The sequence below is a fragment of the Monodelphis domestica genome, chromosome 4 (genome assembly GCF_027887165.1).
Source record: "Monodelphis domestica isolate mMonDom1 chromosome 4, mMonDom1.pri, whole genome shotgun sequence".
Classification (NCBI taxonomy): domain Eukaryota; kingdom Metazoa; phylum Chordata; class Mammalia; order Didelphimorphia; family Didelphidae; genus Monodelphis; species Monodelphis domestica.
The window spans coordinates 190,312,077-190,330,901 of NC_077230.1; the positions used below are offsets into that span (position 1 = coordinate 190,312,077).

The 18,825-nt window shown below is 37.7% G+C and overlaps 1 protein-coding gene and 1 long non-coding RNA gene across 2 annotated transcripts in view; one reads left to right on the top strand and one right to left on the bottom strand.

Moving 5' to 3' along the window:
• Nucleotides 1-18,825, bottom strand: part of PDE11A (phosphodiesterase 11A) — a 523,355-nt gene that overhangs the window by 110,924 nt on the left and 393,606 nt on the right. Inside the window, exons 11-13 of the mRNA XM_001377248.4 lie at nt 16,644-16,790; nt 16,406-16,513; nt 2,707-2,816 (exon numbers count right to left, since the gene is read on the bottom strand). Of these exons, the coding sequence (XP_001377285.1) occupies nt 2,707-2,816; nt 16,406-16,513; nt 16,644-16,790 (365 nt within the window). The remainder of the gene's footprint in view (nt 1-2,706; nt 2,817-16,405; nt 16,514-16,643; nt 16,791-18,825) is intronic.
• LOC130453723 (uncharacterized) lies at nt 12,468-16,963 on the top strand. The gene is made up of 2 exons (XR_008911243.1): nt 12,468-12,613; nt 16,680-16,963. It is a non-coding gene; the product is annotated as an uncharacterized LOC130453723 (long non-coding RNA).

Consider the following 18,825-nt stretch of genomic DNA (forward strand, 5'->3'; position numbering starts at 1 on the left):
TTTTTATACAAAATAATGTGAGAAATTTTTGAGCTTGGGGTAGGGTACAGTAGTACAGAGGAGGGTCTGATAGCTGGCACATTTTTCCCAGAAGGGGGGAATTCCAAAGGATATTTGACTTAGAAATTAGGGGGTGAGTAAGGAGAGGGACACAGCATGGTGATGGGCCTCTATCATGGGCCAGAACCAGTTATGCCAGGTGGGGGCACAGACCAGAGGATAATCATGAGGTGAGGAAGAGGGCAGCAATCGCTCTTACCATTTAGGGAAGAAATGTTCCACCCCTCCTACAGGTGCTGGCACCCATCCTGCACTTCTAATAACACTTAAAAAAATTTTTAATTTAATTGATTAATTAAGAATATTTTCCATGGTTACATGAATCATGTTCTTTCCCTCCCTTCTTCCTCCCCTCTCCCGTAGCCAATGAGCAGCTCCACTGGGTTTTACATGTGTCATTGATCCAGACCTATTTCTATATTATTGATGTTTGTACTAGGGTGATCACTTTTAATAATACGTTGTATTTACATAGCACATTAAGGTTTGCAAAGTACTTTATAAATATTACCACAGGGGGGCAGCTAGGGAGCTCAGTGGTTTGAGAGCCAAGCCTAGAGATGGGAAGTCCAGGATTCAAATCTGGCCTCAGACCCTTCCTAGCTGTGTGACCCTGGGCCAGTCACGCAACCCCCATTGCCTAGCCCTTACTGCTCCTCTGCCTCGGAATCAAGGCACAGTATTGATTCTAACGTAGAAGGTACAAAAATGACAACCAATATTATCTCACCTCATTTTCACAATAATCCTGGGAGAGAAGTGCGATTATTATTTCCATATTTACAGATGAGCAAACTGAGGCAGAGCTTACTTACTTGAGGCCACACAGCTAGTAAGTAGCTCAGGTCATGTAGATGCTTATTGACATTTAGTCCTGAATATACCACAACAGCTAATTGGCACAAGTGCAGGTGTTGTGCAATCAATTTCACTGTAAAGCTGCTATAGGTAGCTAATTGCATATTAGTGAATTAGTAGTCAATAGTTGGGGCAGCTAGGTGGTGCATTGGATAAAATACCAGGCTTAGAGTTAGGAAGACCTGGGTTCAAATCCAGACTCAGACACTTACTAATTGTGTGACCCAGGGCAAGTCAGTTATCCTTGTTTGTCTCAGTTTCTTCTTCTGTAAAATGAGCTGGAGAAGGAAATGGCAAACCACTCAAGTGTCCTTGCTAAGAAAACTCAAAATGGGGTCCCAAAGAGTCAGATATAATTGAAATAACTGAACAACAACAACAACAACAAATACTTGGAATGTTGTCCTTCTTTGCTTCTACCTTCTAGAATCCATGGAGTCTTTCAGAAGTCAGCTTAGGTACCCTCTTCAGCAGGAGGCTTTTGCTGATTCCTTTAGATATTGCAGGTCCCTTTCTGTTCCTTGCACAACACATTCCTCCTCCCAACTCTGGGCATTTTCTCTGGATGTCCCCTCAGGTCAGCAATTCTCTCCTTCCTCATTCCTTCTTCCTGTTTTTCCTCAAGTCTCAGCTAAAATGCCACTTCTTATGTGAAGCTTTCCCTCATCCCCCTCAATACCAGTGCCTTCTCTCTGTCAATCATCTGCAGGGTATCCTAAATACATCTCATTTGTACATAGCTATTGGCATCTCATCTCTCCCATTAGACTGTGAGATCTTTGGGAGCTTGTTCAGTTGTTTCCGTCATATCTGACTCTTTGGGACCCCATTTTGAGTTTTCTTAGCAAGGACACTTGAGTGGTTTGCCATTTCCTTCTCCAGCTCATTTTACAGAAGAAGAAACTGAGACAAACAAGGATAAGTGACTTGACCTGGGTCACACAACTAGTAAGTGTCTGAGGTTGGATTTGAACTCTTCTTGACTGCAAGCCTGGGGCTCTCTATTTACTGTGCCACCTGCCTGCCCTTTTTTTCAGAATATGAACTGTATTTGGTCTTTCTTTTTATCCCTATTACTTAGCATAGCACCTGGGACACAGTAGGCTGTTAATAAATGCTTATTGACTGAGTGACTTTGTATCTACTTTACTTTTATTTTATCTTGACCGGTAGATGTACATGCTGTCTTCCCCATTAGAAGGTAAGTTCCCTGAGGGTAGGAACTGTGGCTGCTTTTCTTTGTATCCTCAGTGCCTAGCACAGTTCCTGGCACGGAATAGTACTTAAGTAATGCTTACACTCTGACTGATTGATCCTATAGCTTCATGCCATAACAAGATGTACAATGCTACAAATACTAGATTTAACAACAGGTTTGTCCAAAAGCGTCTATTAGGGAACGAAGGCACGGTTGACTTTATGTTCTTTCCTAGGTATATTTTGATGCAGAATTCAATCTAGATTTTGAGCCCCGGAAGGGTGGATTACAAAGAACTCATATCGCTGTGCATTAGAAGAGAAAGGCCCTTTTAAAAATTGAGCCTCGTATCTGACTGGGGTCAGTGGGGACAACCCAAATCAACAAGCGTGACACGAAGGGCAAATTTGCAATTAAAAAAGGAGTAGGGAATTATCAAGATGGATGGGTCCCCAAGACACCGAAGCCAGAGCCCCCGTGGCCTTGGCCAAGGATGCCAGAAATGAATGCCCTTATTCTCCAGCACTCGTCACCTTTTGCTCTGAACAGAAGGGCAAATGCATTAAAATAGCAACAATTAGAACACTTACTTAGCTTGGAAGGCATTGTTGGTTCCCCTGTGGTCGAGGTCATGACATAGGCAGCCCACAATCACGGCTAAAATTTCCACCTCAGTCAAAATCTCCTGAAACCCAGCCGTCTGGGAAGAAGGGAAAAATGGCAAGTGTAACTACTCAGAGCAGGAAGGATGGATCACGTTAGTCCGGTGAGTAACAATCAACTCTGTTTTTAGACCAGCATCATTTAAGGAAATGATTAACTGCCATCCACCATAAACTACTGTAGGTTGGGTGGCCAATCTAACAGCATCAGGTCCCTGAAGTGATCAATTACCTCCCTGTCACATTTACCCATGCCCCAAAACCAAGATAGGGCATGTAGGGGTTGTGTGTGTGTGTGTGTGTGTGTGTGTGTGTGTGTGTGTGTGTGTGTGTGTGTGTGTGTGTGTGTAAGAAAGAAACCAAGAGAATGAGGGGAAGGAGGGTCCATTTTATCATTTTAACTTCTTAAGCCACAAAACTACATTTTCAGTTAAAACAAGAATATAGCAAAGTTAAGCCTCCCAATATACCTGTGCATGACATTAAAGCCAATGTCAGACTCACAAATCCTGTTGTTATTAAAATTTAGTGGCGAGTTCCTGTAGGATTGTCATAAAAAAAAAAAAAAGATGAATTGAGACTTGAATGCTCCTGGGCAATGGAGTACCTTTAGATGGCAGCTGGAGATGCTAAGATATTTAGGATTAAGTTATTAAAGGGACTACTTACTATTATTAATCATTAGCTATGAAGATAAAATGGAAAGTAATCAAGCCAGGAATGTGTTGAAATATCTAATTCACAGATCACAAAATGTCCCTCAAAGTCTTCTTCCTGAAACTCATGGGGATGCTGGGCTTTCAAAATCTTTCCTGGAAGAGTGTAAGTTTTAGTAGTTCTTATCTAGAACAACTTCAAGTACCTTGGTTAGTGATAGACTTCCATCCAAGGTTGGGGGTGCATCACCAGAAGTCTGGGGTCTGGGTACGGGAATAAACATTTATATAGCACTTACTACAAGCTAAGCACTTTACAATAATCTCTCATTTGGTCTTCAAAACAGCTCTGAAAGGTAGGTGGTTTTATTAACACCATTTTGCAACTGAAGAAACTGAGGCAGACAGAGAACAGAGTTAATAAGTCTTTAAGAGTCTTTGAATGTAGATCTTCCTGACTCTTGGTGCCACCAGCTCCCTCTGGAATGAATTATTTTGATCAAAGCAATCCAGGAAGAAGACTTTATCCTAAGACATGAAGGGGTTGTGATCTGTGTTGGTGGAGAGGTTTACACTCTGAGGGAATCATAGATCATTTACCAGATTCTACATTGCAAAATGCATACAGGTTGACTAGTAGTGTAAGTGAAGATTTAAAAAATTACTATGAGGTCTGTTTTGCATAGTCTAATAATTATCCATATAACCTGTACATGATGAATCTTGATACCCATTACCATGACTTGACTCCCAATCCAGAACTGGTTATGTGGGTTAATACTTAGTAGTCTAGAAGAAGGGGCAGGTAGGAGGATAGAATGGCTGACCTGACATTAGAAAGACATCTTCCTGAGTTCGATCTGGTCTCAGACACTTTCTATCTGTATGATTCTGGGCAAGATACCTAATTCTGTTTGCCTCAGTTTCCTCATCTCTAAAATGAAATGGAGGAAGAAATGCAAACCACTCCAGTATCTTTGCCAAGAAAACCCCAAATAGAGTCACAGAAAGTCATACACAACTGAAAAAAGACTGAACAGCCTAGAAGATATTCCAAGTAAGTGAACCTGAGAGAGCTATTGAGTGTGGCATACTTTCTTTAATTTTGATTTTCTTTTATTTTTCTTTAAAAATTTTTTTTCTTTTGATTTTGTAATAGGAAGTAAAGCAAAAAATTTAAAAATATCACAATGAGCTATGGAAAGGATTTACTTGTAAATGATGTAAATAATAACATTAATTTACCATTTTAAGGATTGCAAAGTCCTTTACATATTCACCTTAGTGAGGTAGATGTACTTCAACAACAGGTATTATTCTCACTTAACAGATGGAGAAACAGAGGCTCAGAAAAGTTAAGTGACCCAAAGTCTCAAAGCTACTGAGGGGCAAAGACAAAATCTGAATGTAGGTCATGTAACTCTAAGTTGGTGTTTTTGACATTGTCTGGAAACTATATGATGGGGAGTGGCAATTATCCTTCTCATCTATCCATCAACTCCTAGGCAATTCATTATGGAGAAACTTTTGCTTCTTTGGCTACTGCCCATCTCTCTTTGAGTACCATTTCAGGCAAGCCCCAGCCACTATACTTTGCTTCCCGCTCTCTGCCCATAGATTCCTTGATAGTCACCTTGTTTCTGGATGGAATGTCAATCCACCTCACCATGGTTTGATTCCTATTCTTATACCCCTCTCTAGTCATCATTCAGCTTTGTATACCATCTCCCCCATTTAAACACAAACTCCTCAAGGGTAGGAACTATATTTGCTTTTGTATTTGTATCCCTTCCAATGAACACAGTCCTTGCATCATAGTAAATGCTGAAGTGCTTTTTTTTTCATTCATCCCATTCATTTAAAATTTACTGTTACTTAACTAATTTCAAGGGACAGGGGTCAACCAGAAACAGGCAAATTGATTAACAGTTTAAATGGAAATTAAAAATCTAATGTCATCCTTTGTATGGCAAATCAAAATCTTAATTCATTACCAGGTTAGGAGGTCATTAGATTTTTTTAAAAATGGAACATATTTTCCTACCAATTTGTCTAGCTATAATTTTGGCTAGAAATCCATTATCTTATCTTAAAGGGCATAAACTATGCCATAAACTATGCTGAAAAGCAGCACATTATCTAGAAGAAGGCACAAATAATCAGTGCTGATATAATGTATTTTAAGTTTGTAAAGCACTTTACATATATTATCTCAGTTAAGCCTCCCAATATACCTGTGCATGACATTAAAGCCAATGTCATAGACTCACAAAGCTAGAGGTGAGTAGCTTCTGCCTCATGATTATTGCTATTATTATTTCATGGACCAGGCCTAAGGGAAGGAGGACTAGCTAAGCCACCAGAGGATGGGTGGTCATTTTTTTCTCTTCTTGAAGCCCTTCTTAGTTCTCATTCCAGAGTTTTGTCATTTTCACCATAAAGGAGTTCCTAGGTCCAGACAAAATCTCTTTGATTTTCAGTTAATCCCCTTGCCTCTGGATTGACTCTCTGTGGTTATGAGAAAGCACCATGACGCATTATGTACACTTTGTATGCTTTGAATCAAGCATTAAGTTACCTCTTCACTTTTTGTTTCTGAGCTTTAGCAACCCCCATTCCTTTGTCCTCCCCTCACCATCCCTTATTTCTCACATCTTCAATAATTTTTTTGCTGGTTTTTGGAATAACACTCCCTGCTTCCAGGTCAGAATGATTCCAGGAACTTAGCTTTCTAGTCACTTCAAAAACTCCTAATAATGTGTGCTCAGCACAGAGCTAAAACTCTGGGGAATAAAACAAACAAAAATACAAAACAACTGAATCAAATCCAATAACCCACAAATATGCCCTTTGCTCTCTAGGACCTAATGATAATATAATGATGATATAATAATAATAATAGTAGTATAATAGCTAACATTTATCTAGTTTAATATTTGCCAGGCACTGTGCTAAGCAATGGAATTACAAAAAAAAAAGACAAAAGACAGTTACTGATTTCATGGAGCTCACTGTCTAACAGGGGAGATGGCGTGCTAACAATTATGTTCATACAAGCTATCTGCAAGATCAGTTGGAAATAATAGAAAGAAGGCACTGGAATGAAGAGTGATCTGGAAAGGTTTCCTGTAGAAGATAGAATTTATCTGGGACTTGGAGGAAGGCAGGGAAGCCAGGAGTAGCAGTAACAAAGGAGAGAGTTCCAGGCACATGAGGAAGCCAGAGAAAATGTCTCCAGTCAGGAGAGGAAGTGTCTTGTTTGAGGAACAGCAAGGAAACCAGTGTCACTGGACTGTGTAGTAAATGGTGGTAATGGGAGGAGAATATAAAAGGTATAAGAAGACTGGAAAGGTGGAATGGGAAGACTGCTGGCCTTGGGCTAAGGGAAGGGCACCTAATAGAACATGGTGTCCAAATGAGAAGTCAGTACACTTGGTTTTGGCCTTGGTTTTTGTCTGTCAAATGACCAAACTTTGTAAATATAAGAGGTTTGGAGCTAAAATGTCTAGAAATTAATTAAAATAAAGATCCCCAATGCACTGATTTTGCATAAAGAACCAGTCCCCTAATCAATCCATCTTGTTACATATGATACTGCCATTTTCTCAAAGGTCATTTATCTTTAGAGTTTGGGGTGATGGATATAAGTCTATGATTTCATCACTATGAGGAACTCATGGTATGGAAACTCCCTTTTCCAATACAGATAGGAAGGTGATTTATAATGTATGGTTTTAGTGTTTCCTGGAGGGCTACAGAGTTGTAACTCTGTCATGGTTCCATAGTCAATATGTATCAGAGATAATCCTTGAACCCAAATATTCCCAATCTCAAGGATCAACTCTCCATCCACCATCTCTTGTTGTCTCAAGAAATCAAGTTAAGAGGGGGAGCTCAGCCAGACCTTGAGTTGAGTTCGGATACCTCCTAGCTGTGTGACCCAAGGCAAGTCACTTAAACTTAATTGCCTAGCTCTTACACCAATATTGGTTCTAAGACAGAAGGTAAGGATTAAAAAAAAAAGAAATCAAGTTAAGGGATGCAAAAAAGGATATTCATTACTAATTACAATATTTGTATCCCTTGTACTTATCATTGTATATAGTCAGACAATCAATAAGCATTAATTAAGTGCCTTCTATGTACCAAGCACTATCCTAAGTTATGGGGATACAAAGAAAGACAAAAGACAGTTCCTAGTTTCAAAGTGAATATTTGTGGATTGATTGATATGCCTTTAATGAATATGTTCCTACAAATATTATATTCATGAATAATTTTCAAGTCAAATGTATTGTTTTTACTTTGAAGGGATATATAATTAATTGACATTTCTCACATATCTTCCATATCTAATTTATTGTTATACAATCATGAGAGTCAGGTCAGGGGAGCTAATTAAAAAGTTATATATTAAGTACAACAAACAAGTACCATATACCTGTTTAATATTTGTAGGATACAAGTATTTCTTAATACTGAAATAGATGATAAAATACCTGTAATACTATAAAAAGAACTATACAATAGAAAGAAGAGAAAACACAAAACAAAAGAAAGGAAAGGGGAGATAATTTCAAAAAAGAGATGTAGACCTATGTCATAAGCCCAGCTCCTGCCCCCCTCCCAATTTGCCTCTCATCAGCTTTTGCCTCACTTATTCACTTTTCATTTTGGCTTCAAATCCTACTTCAGATCCTAGTTAGCTGTGGGATCCCATAAAAAAAACAACACCACCTAAATCTGGATATCAGTTTATTTATTTGTCATATGGGGATAATAATAGCATCTATCCCAGAGAGCAAGTATGAAGATCAAATGAGATAATGTATGTAAAGTGCTTTGGAAACCTTAAACTATTGTTTTATACATTATTATTATCTGCATTCTAGTTACTTATATATGTATTAAATCTATCTACTTTAAACTCTATGAAGTCAGGGTTTATGTAGCGCTCAGCACATAGTGGGTATTTAGTATCTCAGTTGAATTGATTTGAAACTTGGCATTAAACAGATTCAAAGGTTATGCAGCTGGGTTCCCATGAGCAGTTACTTTTTCTCACCTACATTACTCAACTTCTCATCTACCTGCTGGAAATGTATTTCCTCCAAGTCACAGAATCCTACACTTCCTTCCAAACTCAGTGGGAGCAACATCCTTTATATGAAGCCTTTCTTATCCCCCAGCAGTCCCCCAGCAGCTAGGGTCCCTCCCTAAATTTGTTGTCTTTATTCTATATATACTCATATTGATATGACTTATATGTTGTCCCTACTGATAGAATGTAAACTCTGAAGTCAGAGATAATCTCATCTTTGGTTTTGTATCCCCGACACCTCATTCAGTGCCTGGCAAACAGCAGGCACTTAATAAATATTTGTCAATGGATTGATTGATTAATGTGCCACAACCAAGTGTTGATCTATGTGTGGATCCCCTTTATCAACCCAGTTTGCACTGAACTACAGTAAAAGCCAAGGAAATCTGTGACTGGGTTATAAAAGGGCCAAGGTTTGAAGGAAATCGAATGCGTCCAGCCTTCTATCCAATTTGTGAAAAGCTGAGCTAAGCATATGTATGTATTAGTACTTTCACAGTATTTAGGAACCTAGCCCATGTATCTCTTTATGATAAGCCGGCCATGGTCAGAATGAAATCCAGTATACCTTTTCTTAATCACAGGTAAGTCAAGTACTTGGGTTCTATTCCCAAAGCAGTGAACACTAATTGTGTACAACAAGAGTGTATGACCTGTGAAATGGGAACTCAAAGGTCCAGGTAGAGAAGCACTTTTGAGTATCTGAAATATTAGCCTTAACTTATACACTATCACCAAACTGAAAATAACATCTTGGAAAATGAAGTCAATTAAAACATTGGGAAAGTGATTTCCCAACCTGACACCTTTGAAGGTGCTAGGTTTCAGCTGAGAGAAAGTCTCACAAACAAGTTGTAAAGCATCTAAAATAGGGTTCTGATAATGGAAAACTGAGGCTGTGATAAATGGTCCATTGCCTACTGCCGAATCTCACTGACCTGAAGGATTCAGCTGGCATCATAAAACACAAAAGGGAAGATTAAGCAGTTTACCAACACCATAAAAATCTCGAGAATAAATTCAGTTTAATCAAAAATCCTGTATTGTAAAAAGACTGTTGTTATTTCTGTGATCACAAACACATTTCATTAAAAAGCAGTGTCTGTGAGCAAGAGTATCGACTTTACCTATAATGCTGGCCGTGATTATGTTTATACACTTTTAAAATTTACATGTACAGAGAAAAAAAATACCTAGCCCTGGATGGTGGTGAAGGAGAATTTATTTTCACTAGAAAGTGAATGACCCATAACTCATGAGTGGCAGAGCTTAAAGTGAGTTATGGAGGTCATTCTCTCGTGTGAGGAAATGAATTGGATTATTCCTCTTCCCAATAGTACCCGTTTGGTTATTAGCACGCCAGGTTCTTAATTATGAGCTGCTTTGACTTTTTGTGCTTAAAAAAAAAATAAACACAGATATGGGTAGTACTTGCCAGAGGGACACAGTCAAACTGCCACTGTGAGGTCTGGTCAAAAAGAGCAGATATGGAAGGAAGCTTTGAACACATTAAAGCATAGTAGCATTAAATGAAATTTTAAAATAGGAACCTATTTTATTTATTTATTTATTTATTTATTATTGCCCATATAGTAGATGGATTATATGATGTCGGTAGACAGGTAATTAAGGATGATCACTTATTTGGTTTCCTAATATTAAAAAATTATTTCCTTTTGGAATTATACTAAGGATATAATATGCAAATATGAAATTTAAAGGTTGTAACAGGCTAACATGCAGAACAACCATAATATTCTGATATTTGCTACACATATTTTAAATCAGCTCTTACCAGCTACTTGATCTTATGTCATTAAGGAAATTGAGAATATATGAAAATTGCAGTAAAATATATTACCTATTATTCTGCTAGTAATAATAAAAATCATTGTTATTATGGACAGTACTGACATGAGCATAGAAAAGAACAAAATCATTTTTGTTTTTATCTTAAGCTGTTTTCTGATGAAAAAATTAGGATTCTCAAACAATATTTCATGTGAAAATTTAAGCATGTTTGAAAAATTTTCCTTGAACACTTCCAGCTCCAATTTTACTTCTTGCTGAGATAGCTTGAGGGAAAAAAATTTCTACAACAAAAATCAAAGTTTCCTGAAAAATGCAGGCAGCTGACCCATATGATGTGCATTATCTTCAGGTTTGTGAATGGGCTGGATTTTTCTCCCTAAATGTCTTTTCTGCTCCCTAGTTTGAATTATCAATAAACCTTGTGGCTTATCTCTGAAAATAACCTTGTTGACAACACAAATATGGACTTAAACATGTTCTATCCCCATATGAGATTTAGGAAGCCCACTGTAAATGTCAGGGGGTGTCCATGTGTTTGCTGTGATACCCGCTTATTATTAGTGCTGAATAGCAATCACCCCACTGGAGCTGCTTTGGCAGTCCTGCTATAAATTTTAATGTGATCGTGAGCTCTTCTCTTTTCATATCCAGTGAATTCTGCAAGATCATAATATTCTATATGAACCCTATCTGAACCTTCCTGTGATACAGAGAAAGAACAAGATTTCTATTGGTGATAGATGTTCATCATTTTATGACTTTGTGCTGGACACTGGGCACCATGGTTCCTTGAGTAATATTACTCGAAACAAAGTCTGCTCATTCAATTAACCTTTATTGAGCAGTTACAGGGTGCAAGGCATGGCACAAGGCACTGATGAGCACATCCTAAGGATGGTCCTCTGAGGAAAGAACACTGATTCTTAAGGCAAGCTTTTTTGGGGGGAGGGGAACTGTCAGGTTCTGTGCATCACTGACACAATGTCACTGCATATTTAGCTGCTCTTCATACTATCATATTTTATAACAATACAGGGAATAAACAATATAGACATTTCTAATTTCTTTGGAAAATTAAGAAAATCAGAAGACATTCCCTTGGACTTTAGGCTTTTTTGCAATGTGATAATTCATGTTCTATCATGCTTTCCTCTATGAAACTCAAAGTACTTAGCAAATTTGAATTTCCTGAATGTCCATTTCAAAGCAAAAGACAAATAGTATAACCACTCCCTTACAGATCTGAAAATCTGAAAAAGGCAGAAAAGGATGGAATGACTTATTTAGTCATTCTTTGGGTCATTGGCAGGCCAGATTCCTACTATTTTATGTCAAATTGCTTATCCTATAATGGAGCTTTTATTTCCAGGGGGATGTATATTGCTTCTGTTATCTGCATAAGGTTCATGGGTCTGGGGCATCAGCTTGAGTACTTTTGGAAAACACAATTCTGATTCAGCAATAATGTTTACTGTCTCTGTGTTTTCAATGACCCCAGAGAGCATAGGTAAGGAAGTGGAACCCCTTTCTGGGCTTTGCCTATGCGGCAGAGCCCAATGTATAAATATTCTCAATGGAAATAAGGAAGTAGATACCTATATGGGCTTTGCCTGTGTAGTAGAGTCAACTGTGCAAAAATACTAATGCAGATATACTAAAGTCATCACCTTTACACATTTTCCCATTCCCAGAAACAATGGGATTTCAGAAGGAAAAAAAATTACAACCAGAGATCTGATGTTAAAAGGACCAGATAACTCATGCTAACAATAGCAAATGAATGTGTGAAAATGTATCCACTTCTGCTGTAAAATGGACCTGATGAGAAGGGTTGGTTTTTAGGCAGACTGGATTTGATGGTATCCCCTTTAAAAATAAATCTTCCCTCTTCCCTTCCCCACCCCCAGTCTAACCCTTCCTCTTTATCATCTGCTCTAAAAGGGAAGCTTTAGTGTCTTTCCTTTTCAAGACATCTAGAGGAGAAATTTAGCCTTGGAGCTCCATCTAGAGGAAAACACAGCTCCCAAAGGCCAGGAATCTCCAGCTGAGAGGCTGAGGTTGCATCACGTGCCTCTATTGTGACATTTTTCAGATGAGAATTCCATTCCAAACCCATCATAATGCTTGGGAAGGGCAGATGGGGATAGCTCAGGAGAAGGAAATAGGGAGGATCAATTTTACTGTGTTGGGAAAGAAACTAACTCTGCTCTGGGCAAAGGAATCTGCATTTAGGGCTCCTATTAATATCAGAAATAAGGCCATCAATGTGAGTTTAATTCTTTAAAAAATTAAAAAAAAATTTCGTTCATTTTATTGTTATTTTCCCACAAGCAGTCTCTGTTAATTCTGTACAAAGGATGGGAGTGGAATGGGCCATGCCAACTCTGCTCTCTCTGGGGCTCACTCACCTACCTCACCAGCACCCATATTGGCGAGTCTCATAATTGCTGCCTACTCAGAAGCTTTTTGCTCACTGGAGAATCATTTGTTGCAAACCATGCTTTCCACCCTGCAAAGTAGCATGTGTGTGCGTGAGAAATACATTTCAATCTCCTCCACCTTGATAATATCCTCCCAGTTCCATACATATCCATCCGGTATTGTCTGGGACAAGACTATTGGCCAGAAAGCCAAACTAATTCTGGATGCCTCCAGATCAGAGGGAGAGACTTCCAAAACAGAACAATGTATTAATGATGTGCCCCTGTGGCTGAGAGTCTCTTCTTTATCTCTACAACTGTGTAGGTCAGGGGAAAGGGCTTCCTGATCAGGACTTCTCCACAAATCTCACACTATAGCAGGGCTGAAGACTGATAATAGACCTTGGGAAGCACTTCCTATCAATAGCACCTAGCACAGAACTATTTAAACAACAGAGCACTTAAACTATTTTTTTAAATTTAATGGAGATGCCAGTCTCTGTGTGTGTTTGTGCGATCAAGAAAAGATAATTACAGAATCTTTGAGTTGGCAGGGACCTCCCTCTCTTTCCTTTTCCACCTCTGGGTTTGTGTGTGCTCTACTGTTTGTGTCATACTGATATTTATACAGTAAAGAACAGCATAAATATTTCATGTATAGGAAACCATGCCTATTCTAGAGTTGACTCTTTAATTGAAATATATTCTGAAAGATTGTATGATGATGTTTTTCAAGTTACTATGCCCAGATTCCTCTTTTCTATCCTAACATGGGGAAGATGTCAAGAAACAGATTCTTCCTCTAAGTGAGCCATGAAAACTTCCTTCAATAGTGATTTGGTCAAGAGCACTTAGTAAATTGACATTAAACATGGTGAATATGAAATCTGCCCAAATAAAACTGTTAATTTTTTCCTTCCTTCCTTCCTTCCTTCCTTCCTTCCTTCCTTCCTTCCTTCCTTCCTTCCTTCCTTCCTTCCTTCCTTCCTTTCTCTTTCTTTCTTCCTTTCTTCCTTTCTTCCTTTCTTCCTTCCTTTCTTTCTTTCTTTCTTTCTTTCTTTCTTTCTTTCTTTCTTTCTTTCTTTCTTTCTTTCTTTCTTTCTTTCTTTCTTTCTTTCTTTCTTTCTTTCTTTCTTTCTTTCTTTCTTTCTTTCTTTCTTTCTTTCTTTCTTTCTTTCTTTTCTTTCTCTCTTTCTTTTTCTTTCTTTCTCTTTCATTTTTCTTTCTTTTCCTCTATCTTCCTTTCTTCCTTCTCTCCCTCCTTTCCTCCCTCTCTCCATTCTTCCTTCTCTTTCTCCCTCCCCTCCTCTCTTTCCCCCCCCTCTCCCTTCCCTACTTCTGTCTTAGAATTAATACTGTGTATTGGTTCTACAGCAGAAGAGCAGTAAGGGCTAGGCAATAGGGATTAAGTGGTTTGCCCAGGATCACACAGCAGGGAAGTATCTGAGGCCAAATTTGAACCTAGGACTTCCCATTTCTAGGTCTGCCTCCTTCAGTTTCTTGAAGAGTATCAAGTTTCTTTTTCCCAGTAGAATTTAAGCTCCAAAAGGCAAGGACTTTTTTCATTTTGTTTCTGTATCTCCAGTATGTCTAGATCAATACTTTGTACATGGTAACCACTACATAAATGTTTTTGAATTTAATTGGAAAGTTATAATAAATAATATTGGTGAGGAATTTTTTTCCTAAAAAAAGGCCTTTCCTTCCTTTTTCTAAAAAAGTCACAAAAAGTCTATTTTCTCCCATTATTGATTCATAATATTGTTATATTTCCTTTCACCTTCAGTGGACAAAATCTTTGATGTCCATAAATTCTGGAAATTCTGTAAGATTACTGGAGCCTCTAAAAATTTTAATATGTGTTGATGATATATCATAGGTGCTGGGAGAGATTTTTTTAAAGTATGACATCGTATCTGAACCCATAAACATACATACATATACACAGAGACACACAATTTTTCTTGATACTACCAAGTTATAATTTGTAAAAGTAAAGTACAAAATGAAGTCCTTCAACCAACTTTGTTGCTTTCATAATTGAATCTTAAAATTTGAAGCCTCATTCTCTTCAATGAAAGATGCTACTTAATTGTAGGCATTTTGATCTTGAGGTCCATGATCTTATTTTCAAAATACTTTGGTAGCTATATTTCAATATAATTATTTTCTTTTATAGGTCTAAGTATTGTAGTTTGTTCATTTAAAAGTATTATCCTGAGAAGTCTTTGCCAAACTGCCACAGAGATGTGAGACTCAGAAATGGTTAAGAAACCCTGACCTGAATTTAGTCTTCATGTACAGGAAATCCCTGAAACTCTGGAGAGATCCAATTTGTTGGTCTAATTTGCTTCCATGAACCTCGAAAAATTTGGTTTTACTATTATTTGTTGCTGTCAAGCCACTTTTCATGAGTCTTAGTGAGCTAACATAGTCTTTCAGTCATGTGTGATTCCTCAAAATACATATCAGTAAGTCATTTAGTATCTATCAGTTGCATACTATGGCTCAGGCCCTGCACAAAGTATTGGAAAGCCAAACTTTTGTTTATCTGCACTAAAGACAAAAAGCATATTGTATTCCCAAAGTTTTACTTTCTTAAACATGCAATCTGGAAATCAAGCTATATGGATTTTTAGACTTCTATTCTCCAAAAGGAATCGGATTTTTTTTATGTCCTTCGCAGATTAAGAATGATCATTTCTATGGGCACTTTCTTTCCATGTCAAAGGTCTTCCACAAAACACTAGTAGACCAGAGTGGTCAATTTATTACAACTAACAAACATTTTATTTAGAGGCATTTTAATTCAAGTGGGATTAGCCAAAATAAGCATTTGGCTTATTCCCAGCAAATGGATTCTATTTGGAAGAGTTTATTTCTGCCATTGGAATAAAACATTTACTCCAAGTATACAAAATCCCAATTGTTACCTTCGGCCAGCTGTCATTTGCATGGAAGGTTGAGTTACCCCACTAAAACAAATAGCACAAATCTCCATGATGGTAGACTCTGGGAAAGAATTTTCCAGAGCAGTAGGCCCAACAGCTGATCCCACCTGACTTTCAGTTAATTGTCAAGAATGTGCACTGCTTTCCTTCCCACTTTCTGTGGTATTTTAAAATAAGAGTTCAGTGGAATTTCTCTGTATTAATAATGTGCTCTACAGCAAACGTTGTAGTTTTTCTAGTATAATTTTAGAACCCTTGGCTGGTTATTTCTTTATTCTACTACTCATCCTTGTATCTGAGTTGAGAGAGAGACAGAAAGACAGAGAAAAAAAAGAAATGAGAGACAATAGAAAGAATAAATTGATAGCTTTTGTTTCTTTTTAAAGAACTATTTTACAAGGCAAAACTTTACTAAGAAAAGAAGCATTCTAAGAATTAGTATGACTGAAATCTAGTTTATTTTGTTCTTTTTAAGTGTCAGTAATCTCACGGTTGATAAAATTTGGGAAATGTTGCCAAAATATGTGGTCTTAGAACCACATATTCTAGAACCTAAAACATGTGGATTTTAGTGAAGAGAAATATGTATCATAATAAGTGTTGAAGAATATGAATAACGAAGGGGAATGCATTTAGGTAGTTAAGACAGAAAAGTCAAGGTCTTCCATTTTAGCAGAATACACTCACAGTTAGCATGGCAAACATCAGCTGGCACACATTGAAAGCATGTCTCCAGTTGTGGTACAGTACCATGCGATAATTCTTTCTCACTGTCAAAAGCCACCTACATAGTGTCTGAAATGAGAAGGCAGAGATTTGCATCAGGTCAATGGCACATGGCCCTAGTGGACCCAGCCTGGCTCAAATGAGAAGTGGAGATGAGACGGGGCAGGGTGGGGGTTGGAGAAGGAAAGGAGTGACTTACCTCATAGTCAATTTTAAATTTCTGCACCATTCCCAGCTCCATGAACATCCGCAGAGCAGCAGTGATCATGGCATCAACATCAAGGGAAAAGTCATCAAAATGTATGTCATCAATGGCAAGCTCTGAGACCAAAGGGATGTTGGCTGCCTAGAAAAAAAGGAGACATAAGTCAAGGCAAGTTCCACAGACATCCCAAGCTCAGTGTCTTGCTCTCATCCAGGGCTTATCTGAAGTGTCACATAAATCAAGCCTGACCTGCACTTACACCCTGATACAGCTAAACTCTAAGCAGTAAATGTCTTTTGTTTTTGAACTGCAAATGCCCCAAGCAAATGAAAGAGAAAGAGAGAGACAAGCAGAGAGACAAAGTCATGAAGACAGAGACATACAAACACCCAGAGAAAGACACAGAGACACACAGAGAGAGACAGGCAGAAAGATAATAGACAGACACAGAGAGGAAGAGTTAGGTAGGGACAGAGAGATGAGATAAATGTGGATAGATAGCTAGAGAGACAGAGACAGAGACACACAGAGAGAGAATTAGAGAAGCTAATCTGAAGATAAAATACACTCATTGGAGCTTGTATGAAGAATTTAGAATACTGACTGTCTAGTTTACAGAAACTGCAGTAATACAATATATTCTCTTGAAGATTACAGTACTCTAAATGCAAGAAACATCTGGACAGCCAGCAGCTGTGAATTTTAATTGCTACTATTTAGAAAATCTAGGTGAAAATACATGACTTTGCAGTGTTCCTTAGATCCTTTAGATGTGCAAGTGCTCTTTGTTACATTTATTGTGCATTCAATGTAATGAAAAGAGTCATACCATACATCTCTGGTTACCGAGGATATTTTCTTAAATGGAGGTGTTTGGAGAGTCAGTATATGATTTTATTTTTATTTTTTTTCATTTAGAAACAAATAACAGCAACACAATTCTATATTTATCTTAAGTTTATCTTATGTAAATACAACACCTCTGTTATAATATTGATCACAAATAACACTAGCTAACATTTATATTTCATATAAATTTATTTCTTTTTTTGTCCAGTTTTGTTACATCTGACTCTCCATGACCCCATTTGAGGTTTTCTTGGCAAGTGTATTGGAGTGATTTGCCATTTCCTTCTCCAGCTCATTATATAGATAAGCAAACTAAGGCAAATTAGTTAAGTGGCTTGCTCAGGATCACAAAGGTAGTGTCTGATACCAAATTTGAAGTCACGAAGGTGAGTGTGTGAGTAATTCAATCCATTTTTGGTCACTGAGGATCTTAGGATGCATTTATGGAAAGCATATCTTCCAGAACAAAGTAGATTATAGTCATGATGTACTTTGCTCTAAGCATACCATACTAAGGATATTGTGTCCAGTTCTGGACATCATATTTTAGAAAGGAAGTGGATGATGTTATTAATAAGCTATAGTATGTCCAAAAGAGAATAACCAAGATGATAAAGGTACTAGAAATCATGCCTGATGGGGACCATTTAGAGAAACTGGGGTAGTCAGTCTAAAAGGAAAAACATTAACAGTAAGAAAGATTTAGGAGGAACATAATAGTTTCTTCAAATATTTGTAGAGCTGTCCCATAGAAAAGTGATTAGGTTTTTTAAACTTGGTTGCAGAAAATAAAAGTATGGGTCATCAGTGGAAAAGAGAGAAGATTATAGATGTAGAAAGGAATTTTTTTTGTATGCGTGTTGGAGAACATGGTCACTGAGACCCCCTCTGACAACTTGAAGATGAAGTCATTGGAAGGCATATTTCAGTTTTTAAAAACTGTAATAAGAGCTGTGCAGAGATGGGATGGATTGCCTCGGAAGGCAATAATAAAAATAATGCTTCATATACACTATCTCATTTAAGTTAGTCATATCTTTGTTATTGGAGGTCTTCAAATAGATACTAGATGATCACCTGCCAAGGATTTAGCAGCAGATTTCTACCCAGATATAGCCTAATCCAGATGGTTTCTCAAGTCTCTTCCAAATCTGAAATTCTATAATTTCTATCCTCCCCTCCCCCCACAGAGAAGTAGGAGGAGAACTAGAGGAAAAGAGCGTCATTGAAGTCATTGAAGGAGAAAAGTATTAAATGGAGTCACAAGTGTCATGCTACAAAAAGGTCAAAAAGAATAAATGCTGAGAAAAGTATCATTGGCAATTAG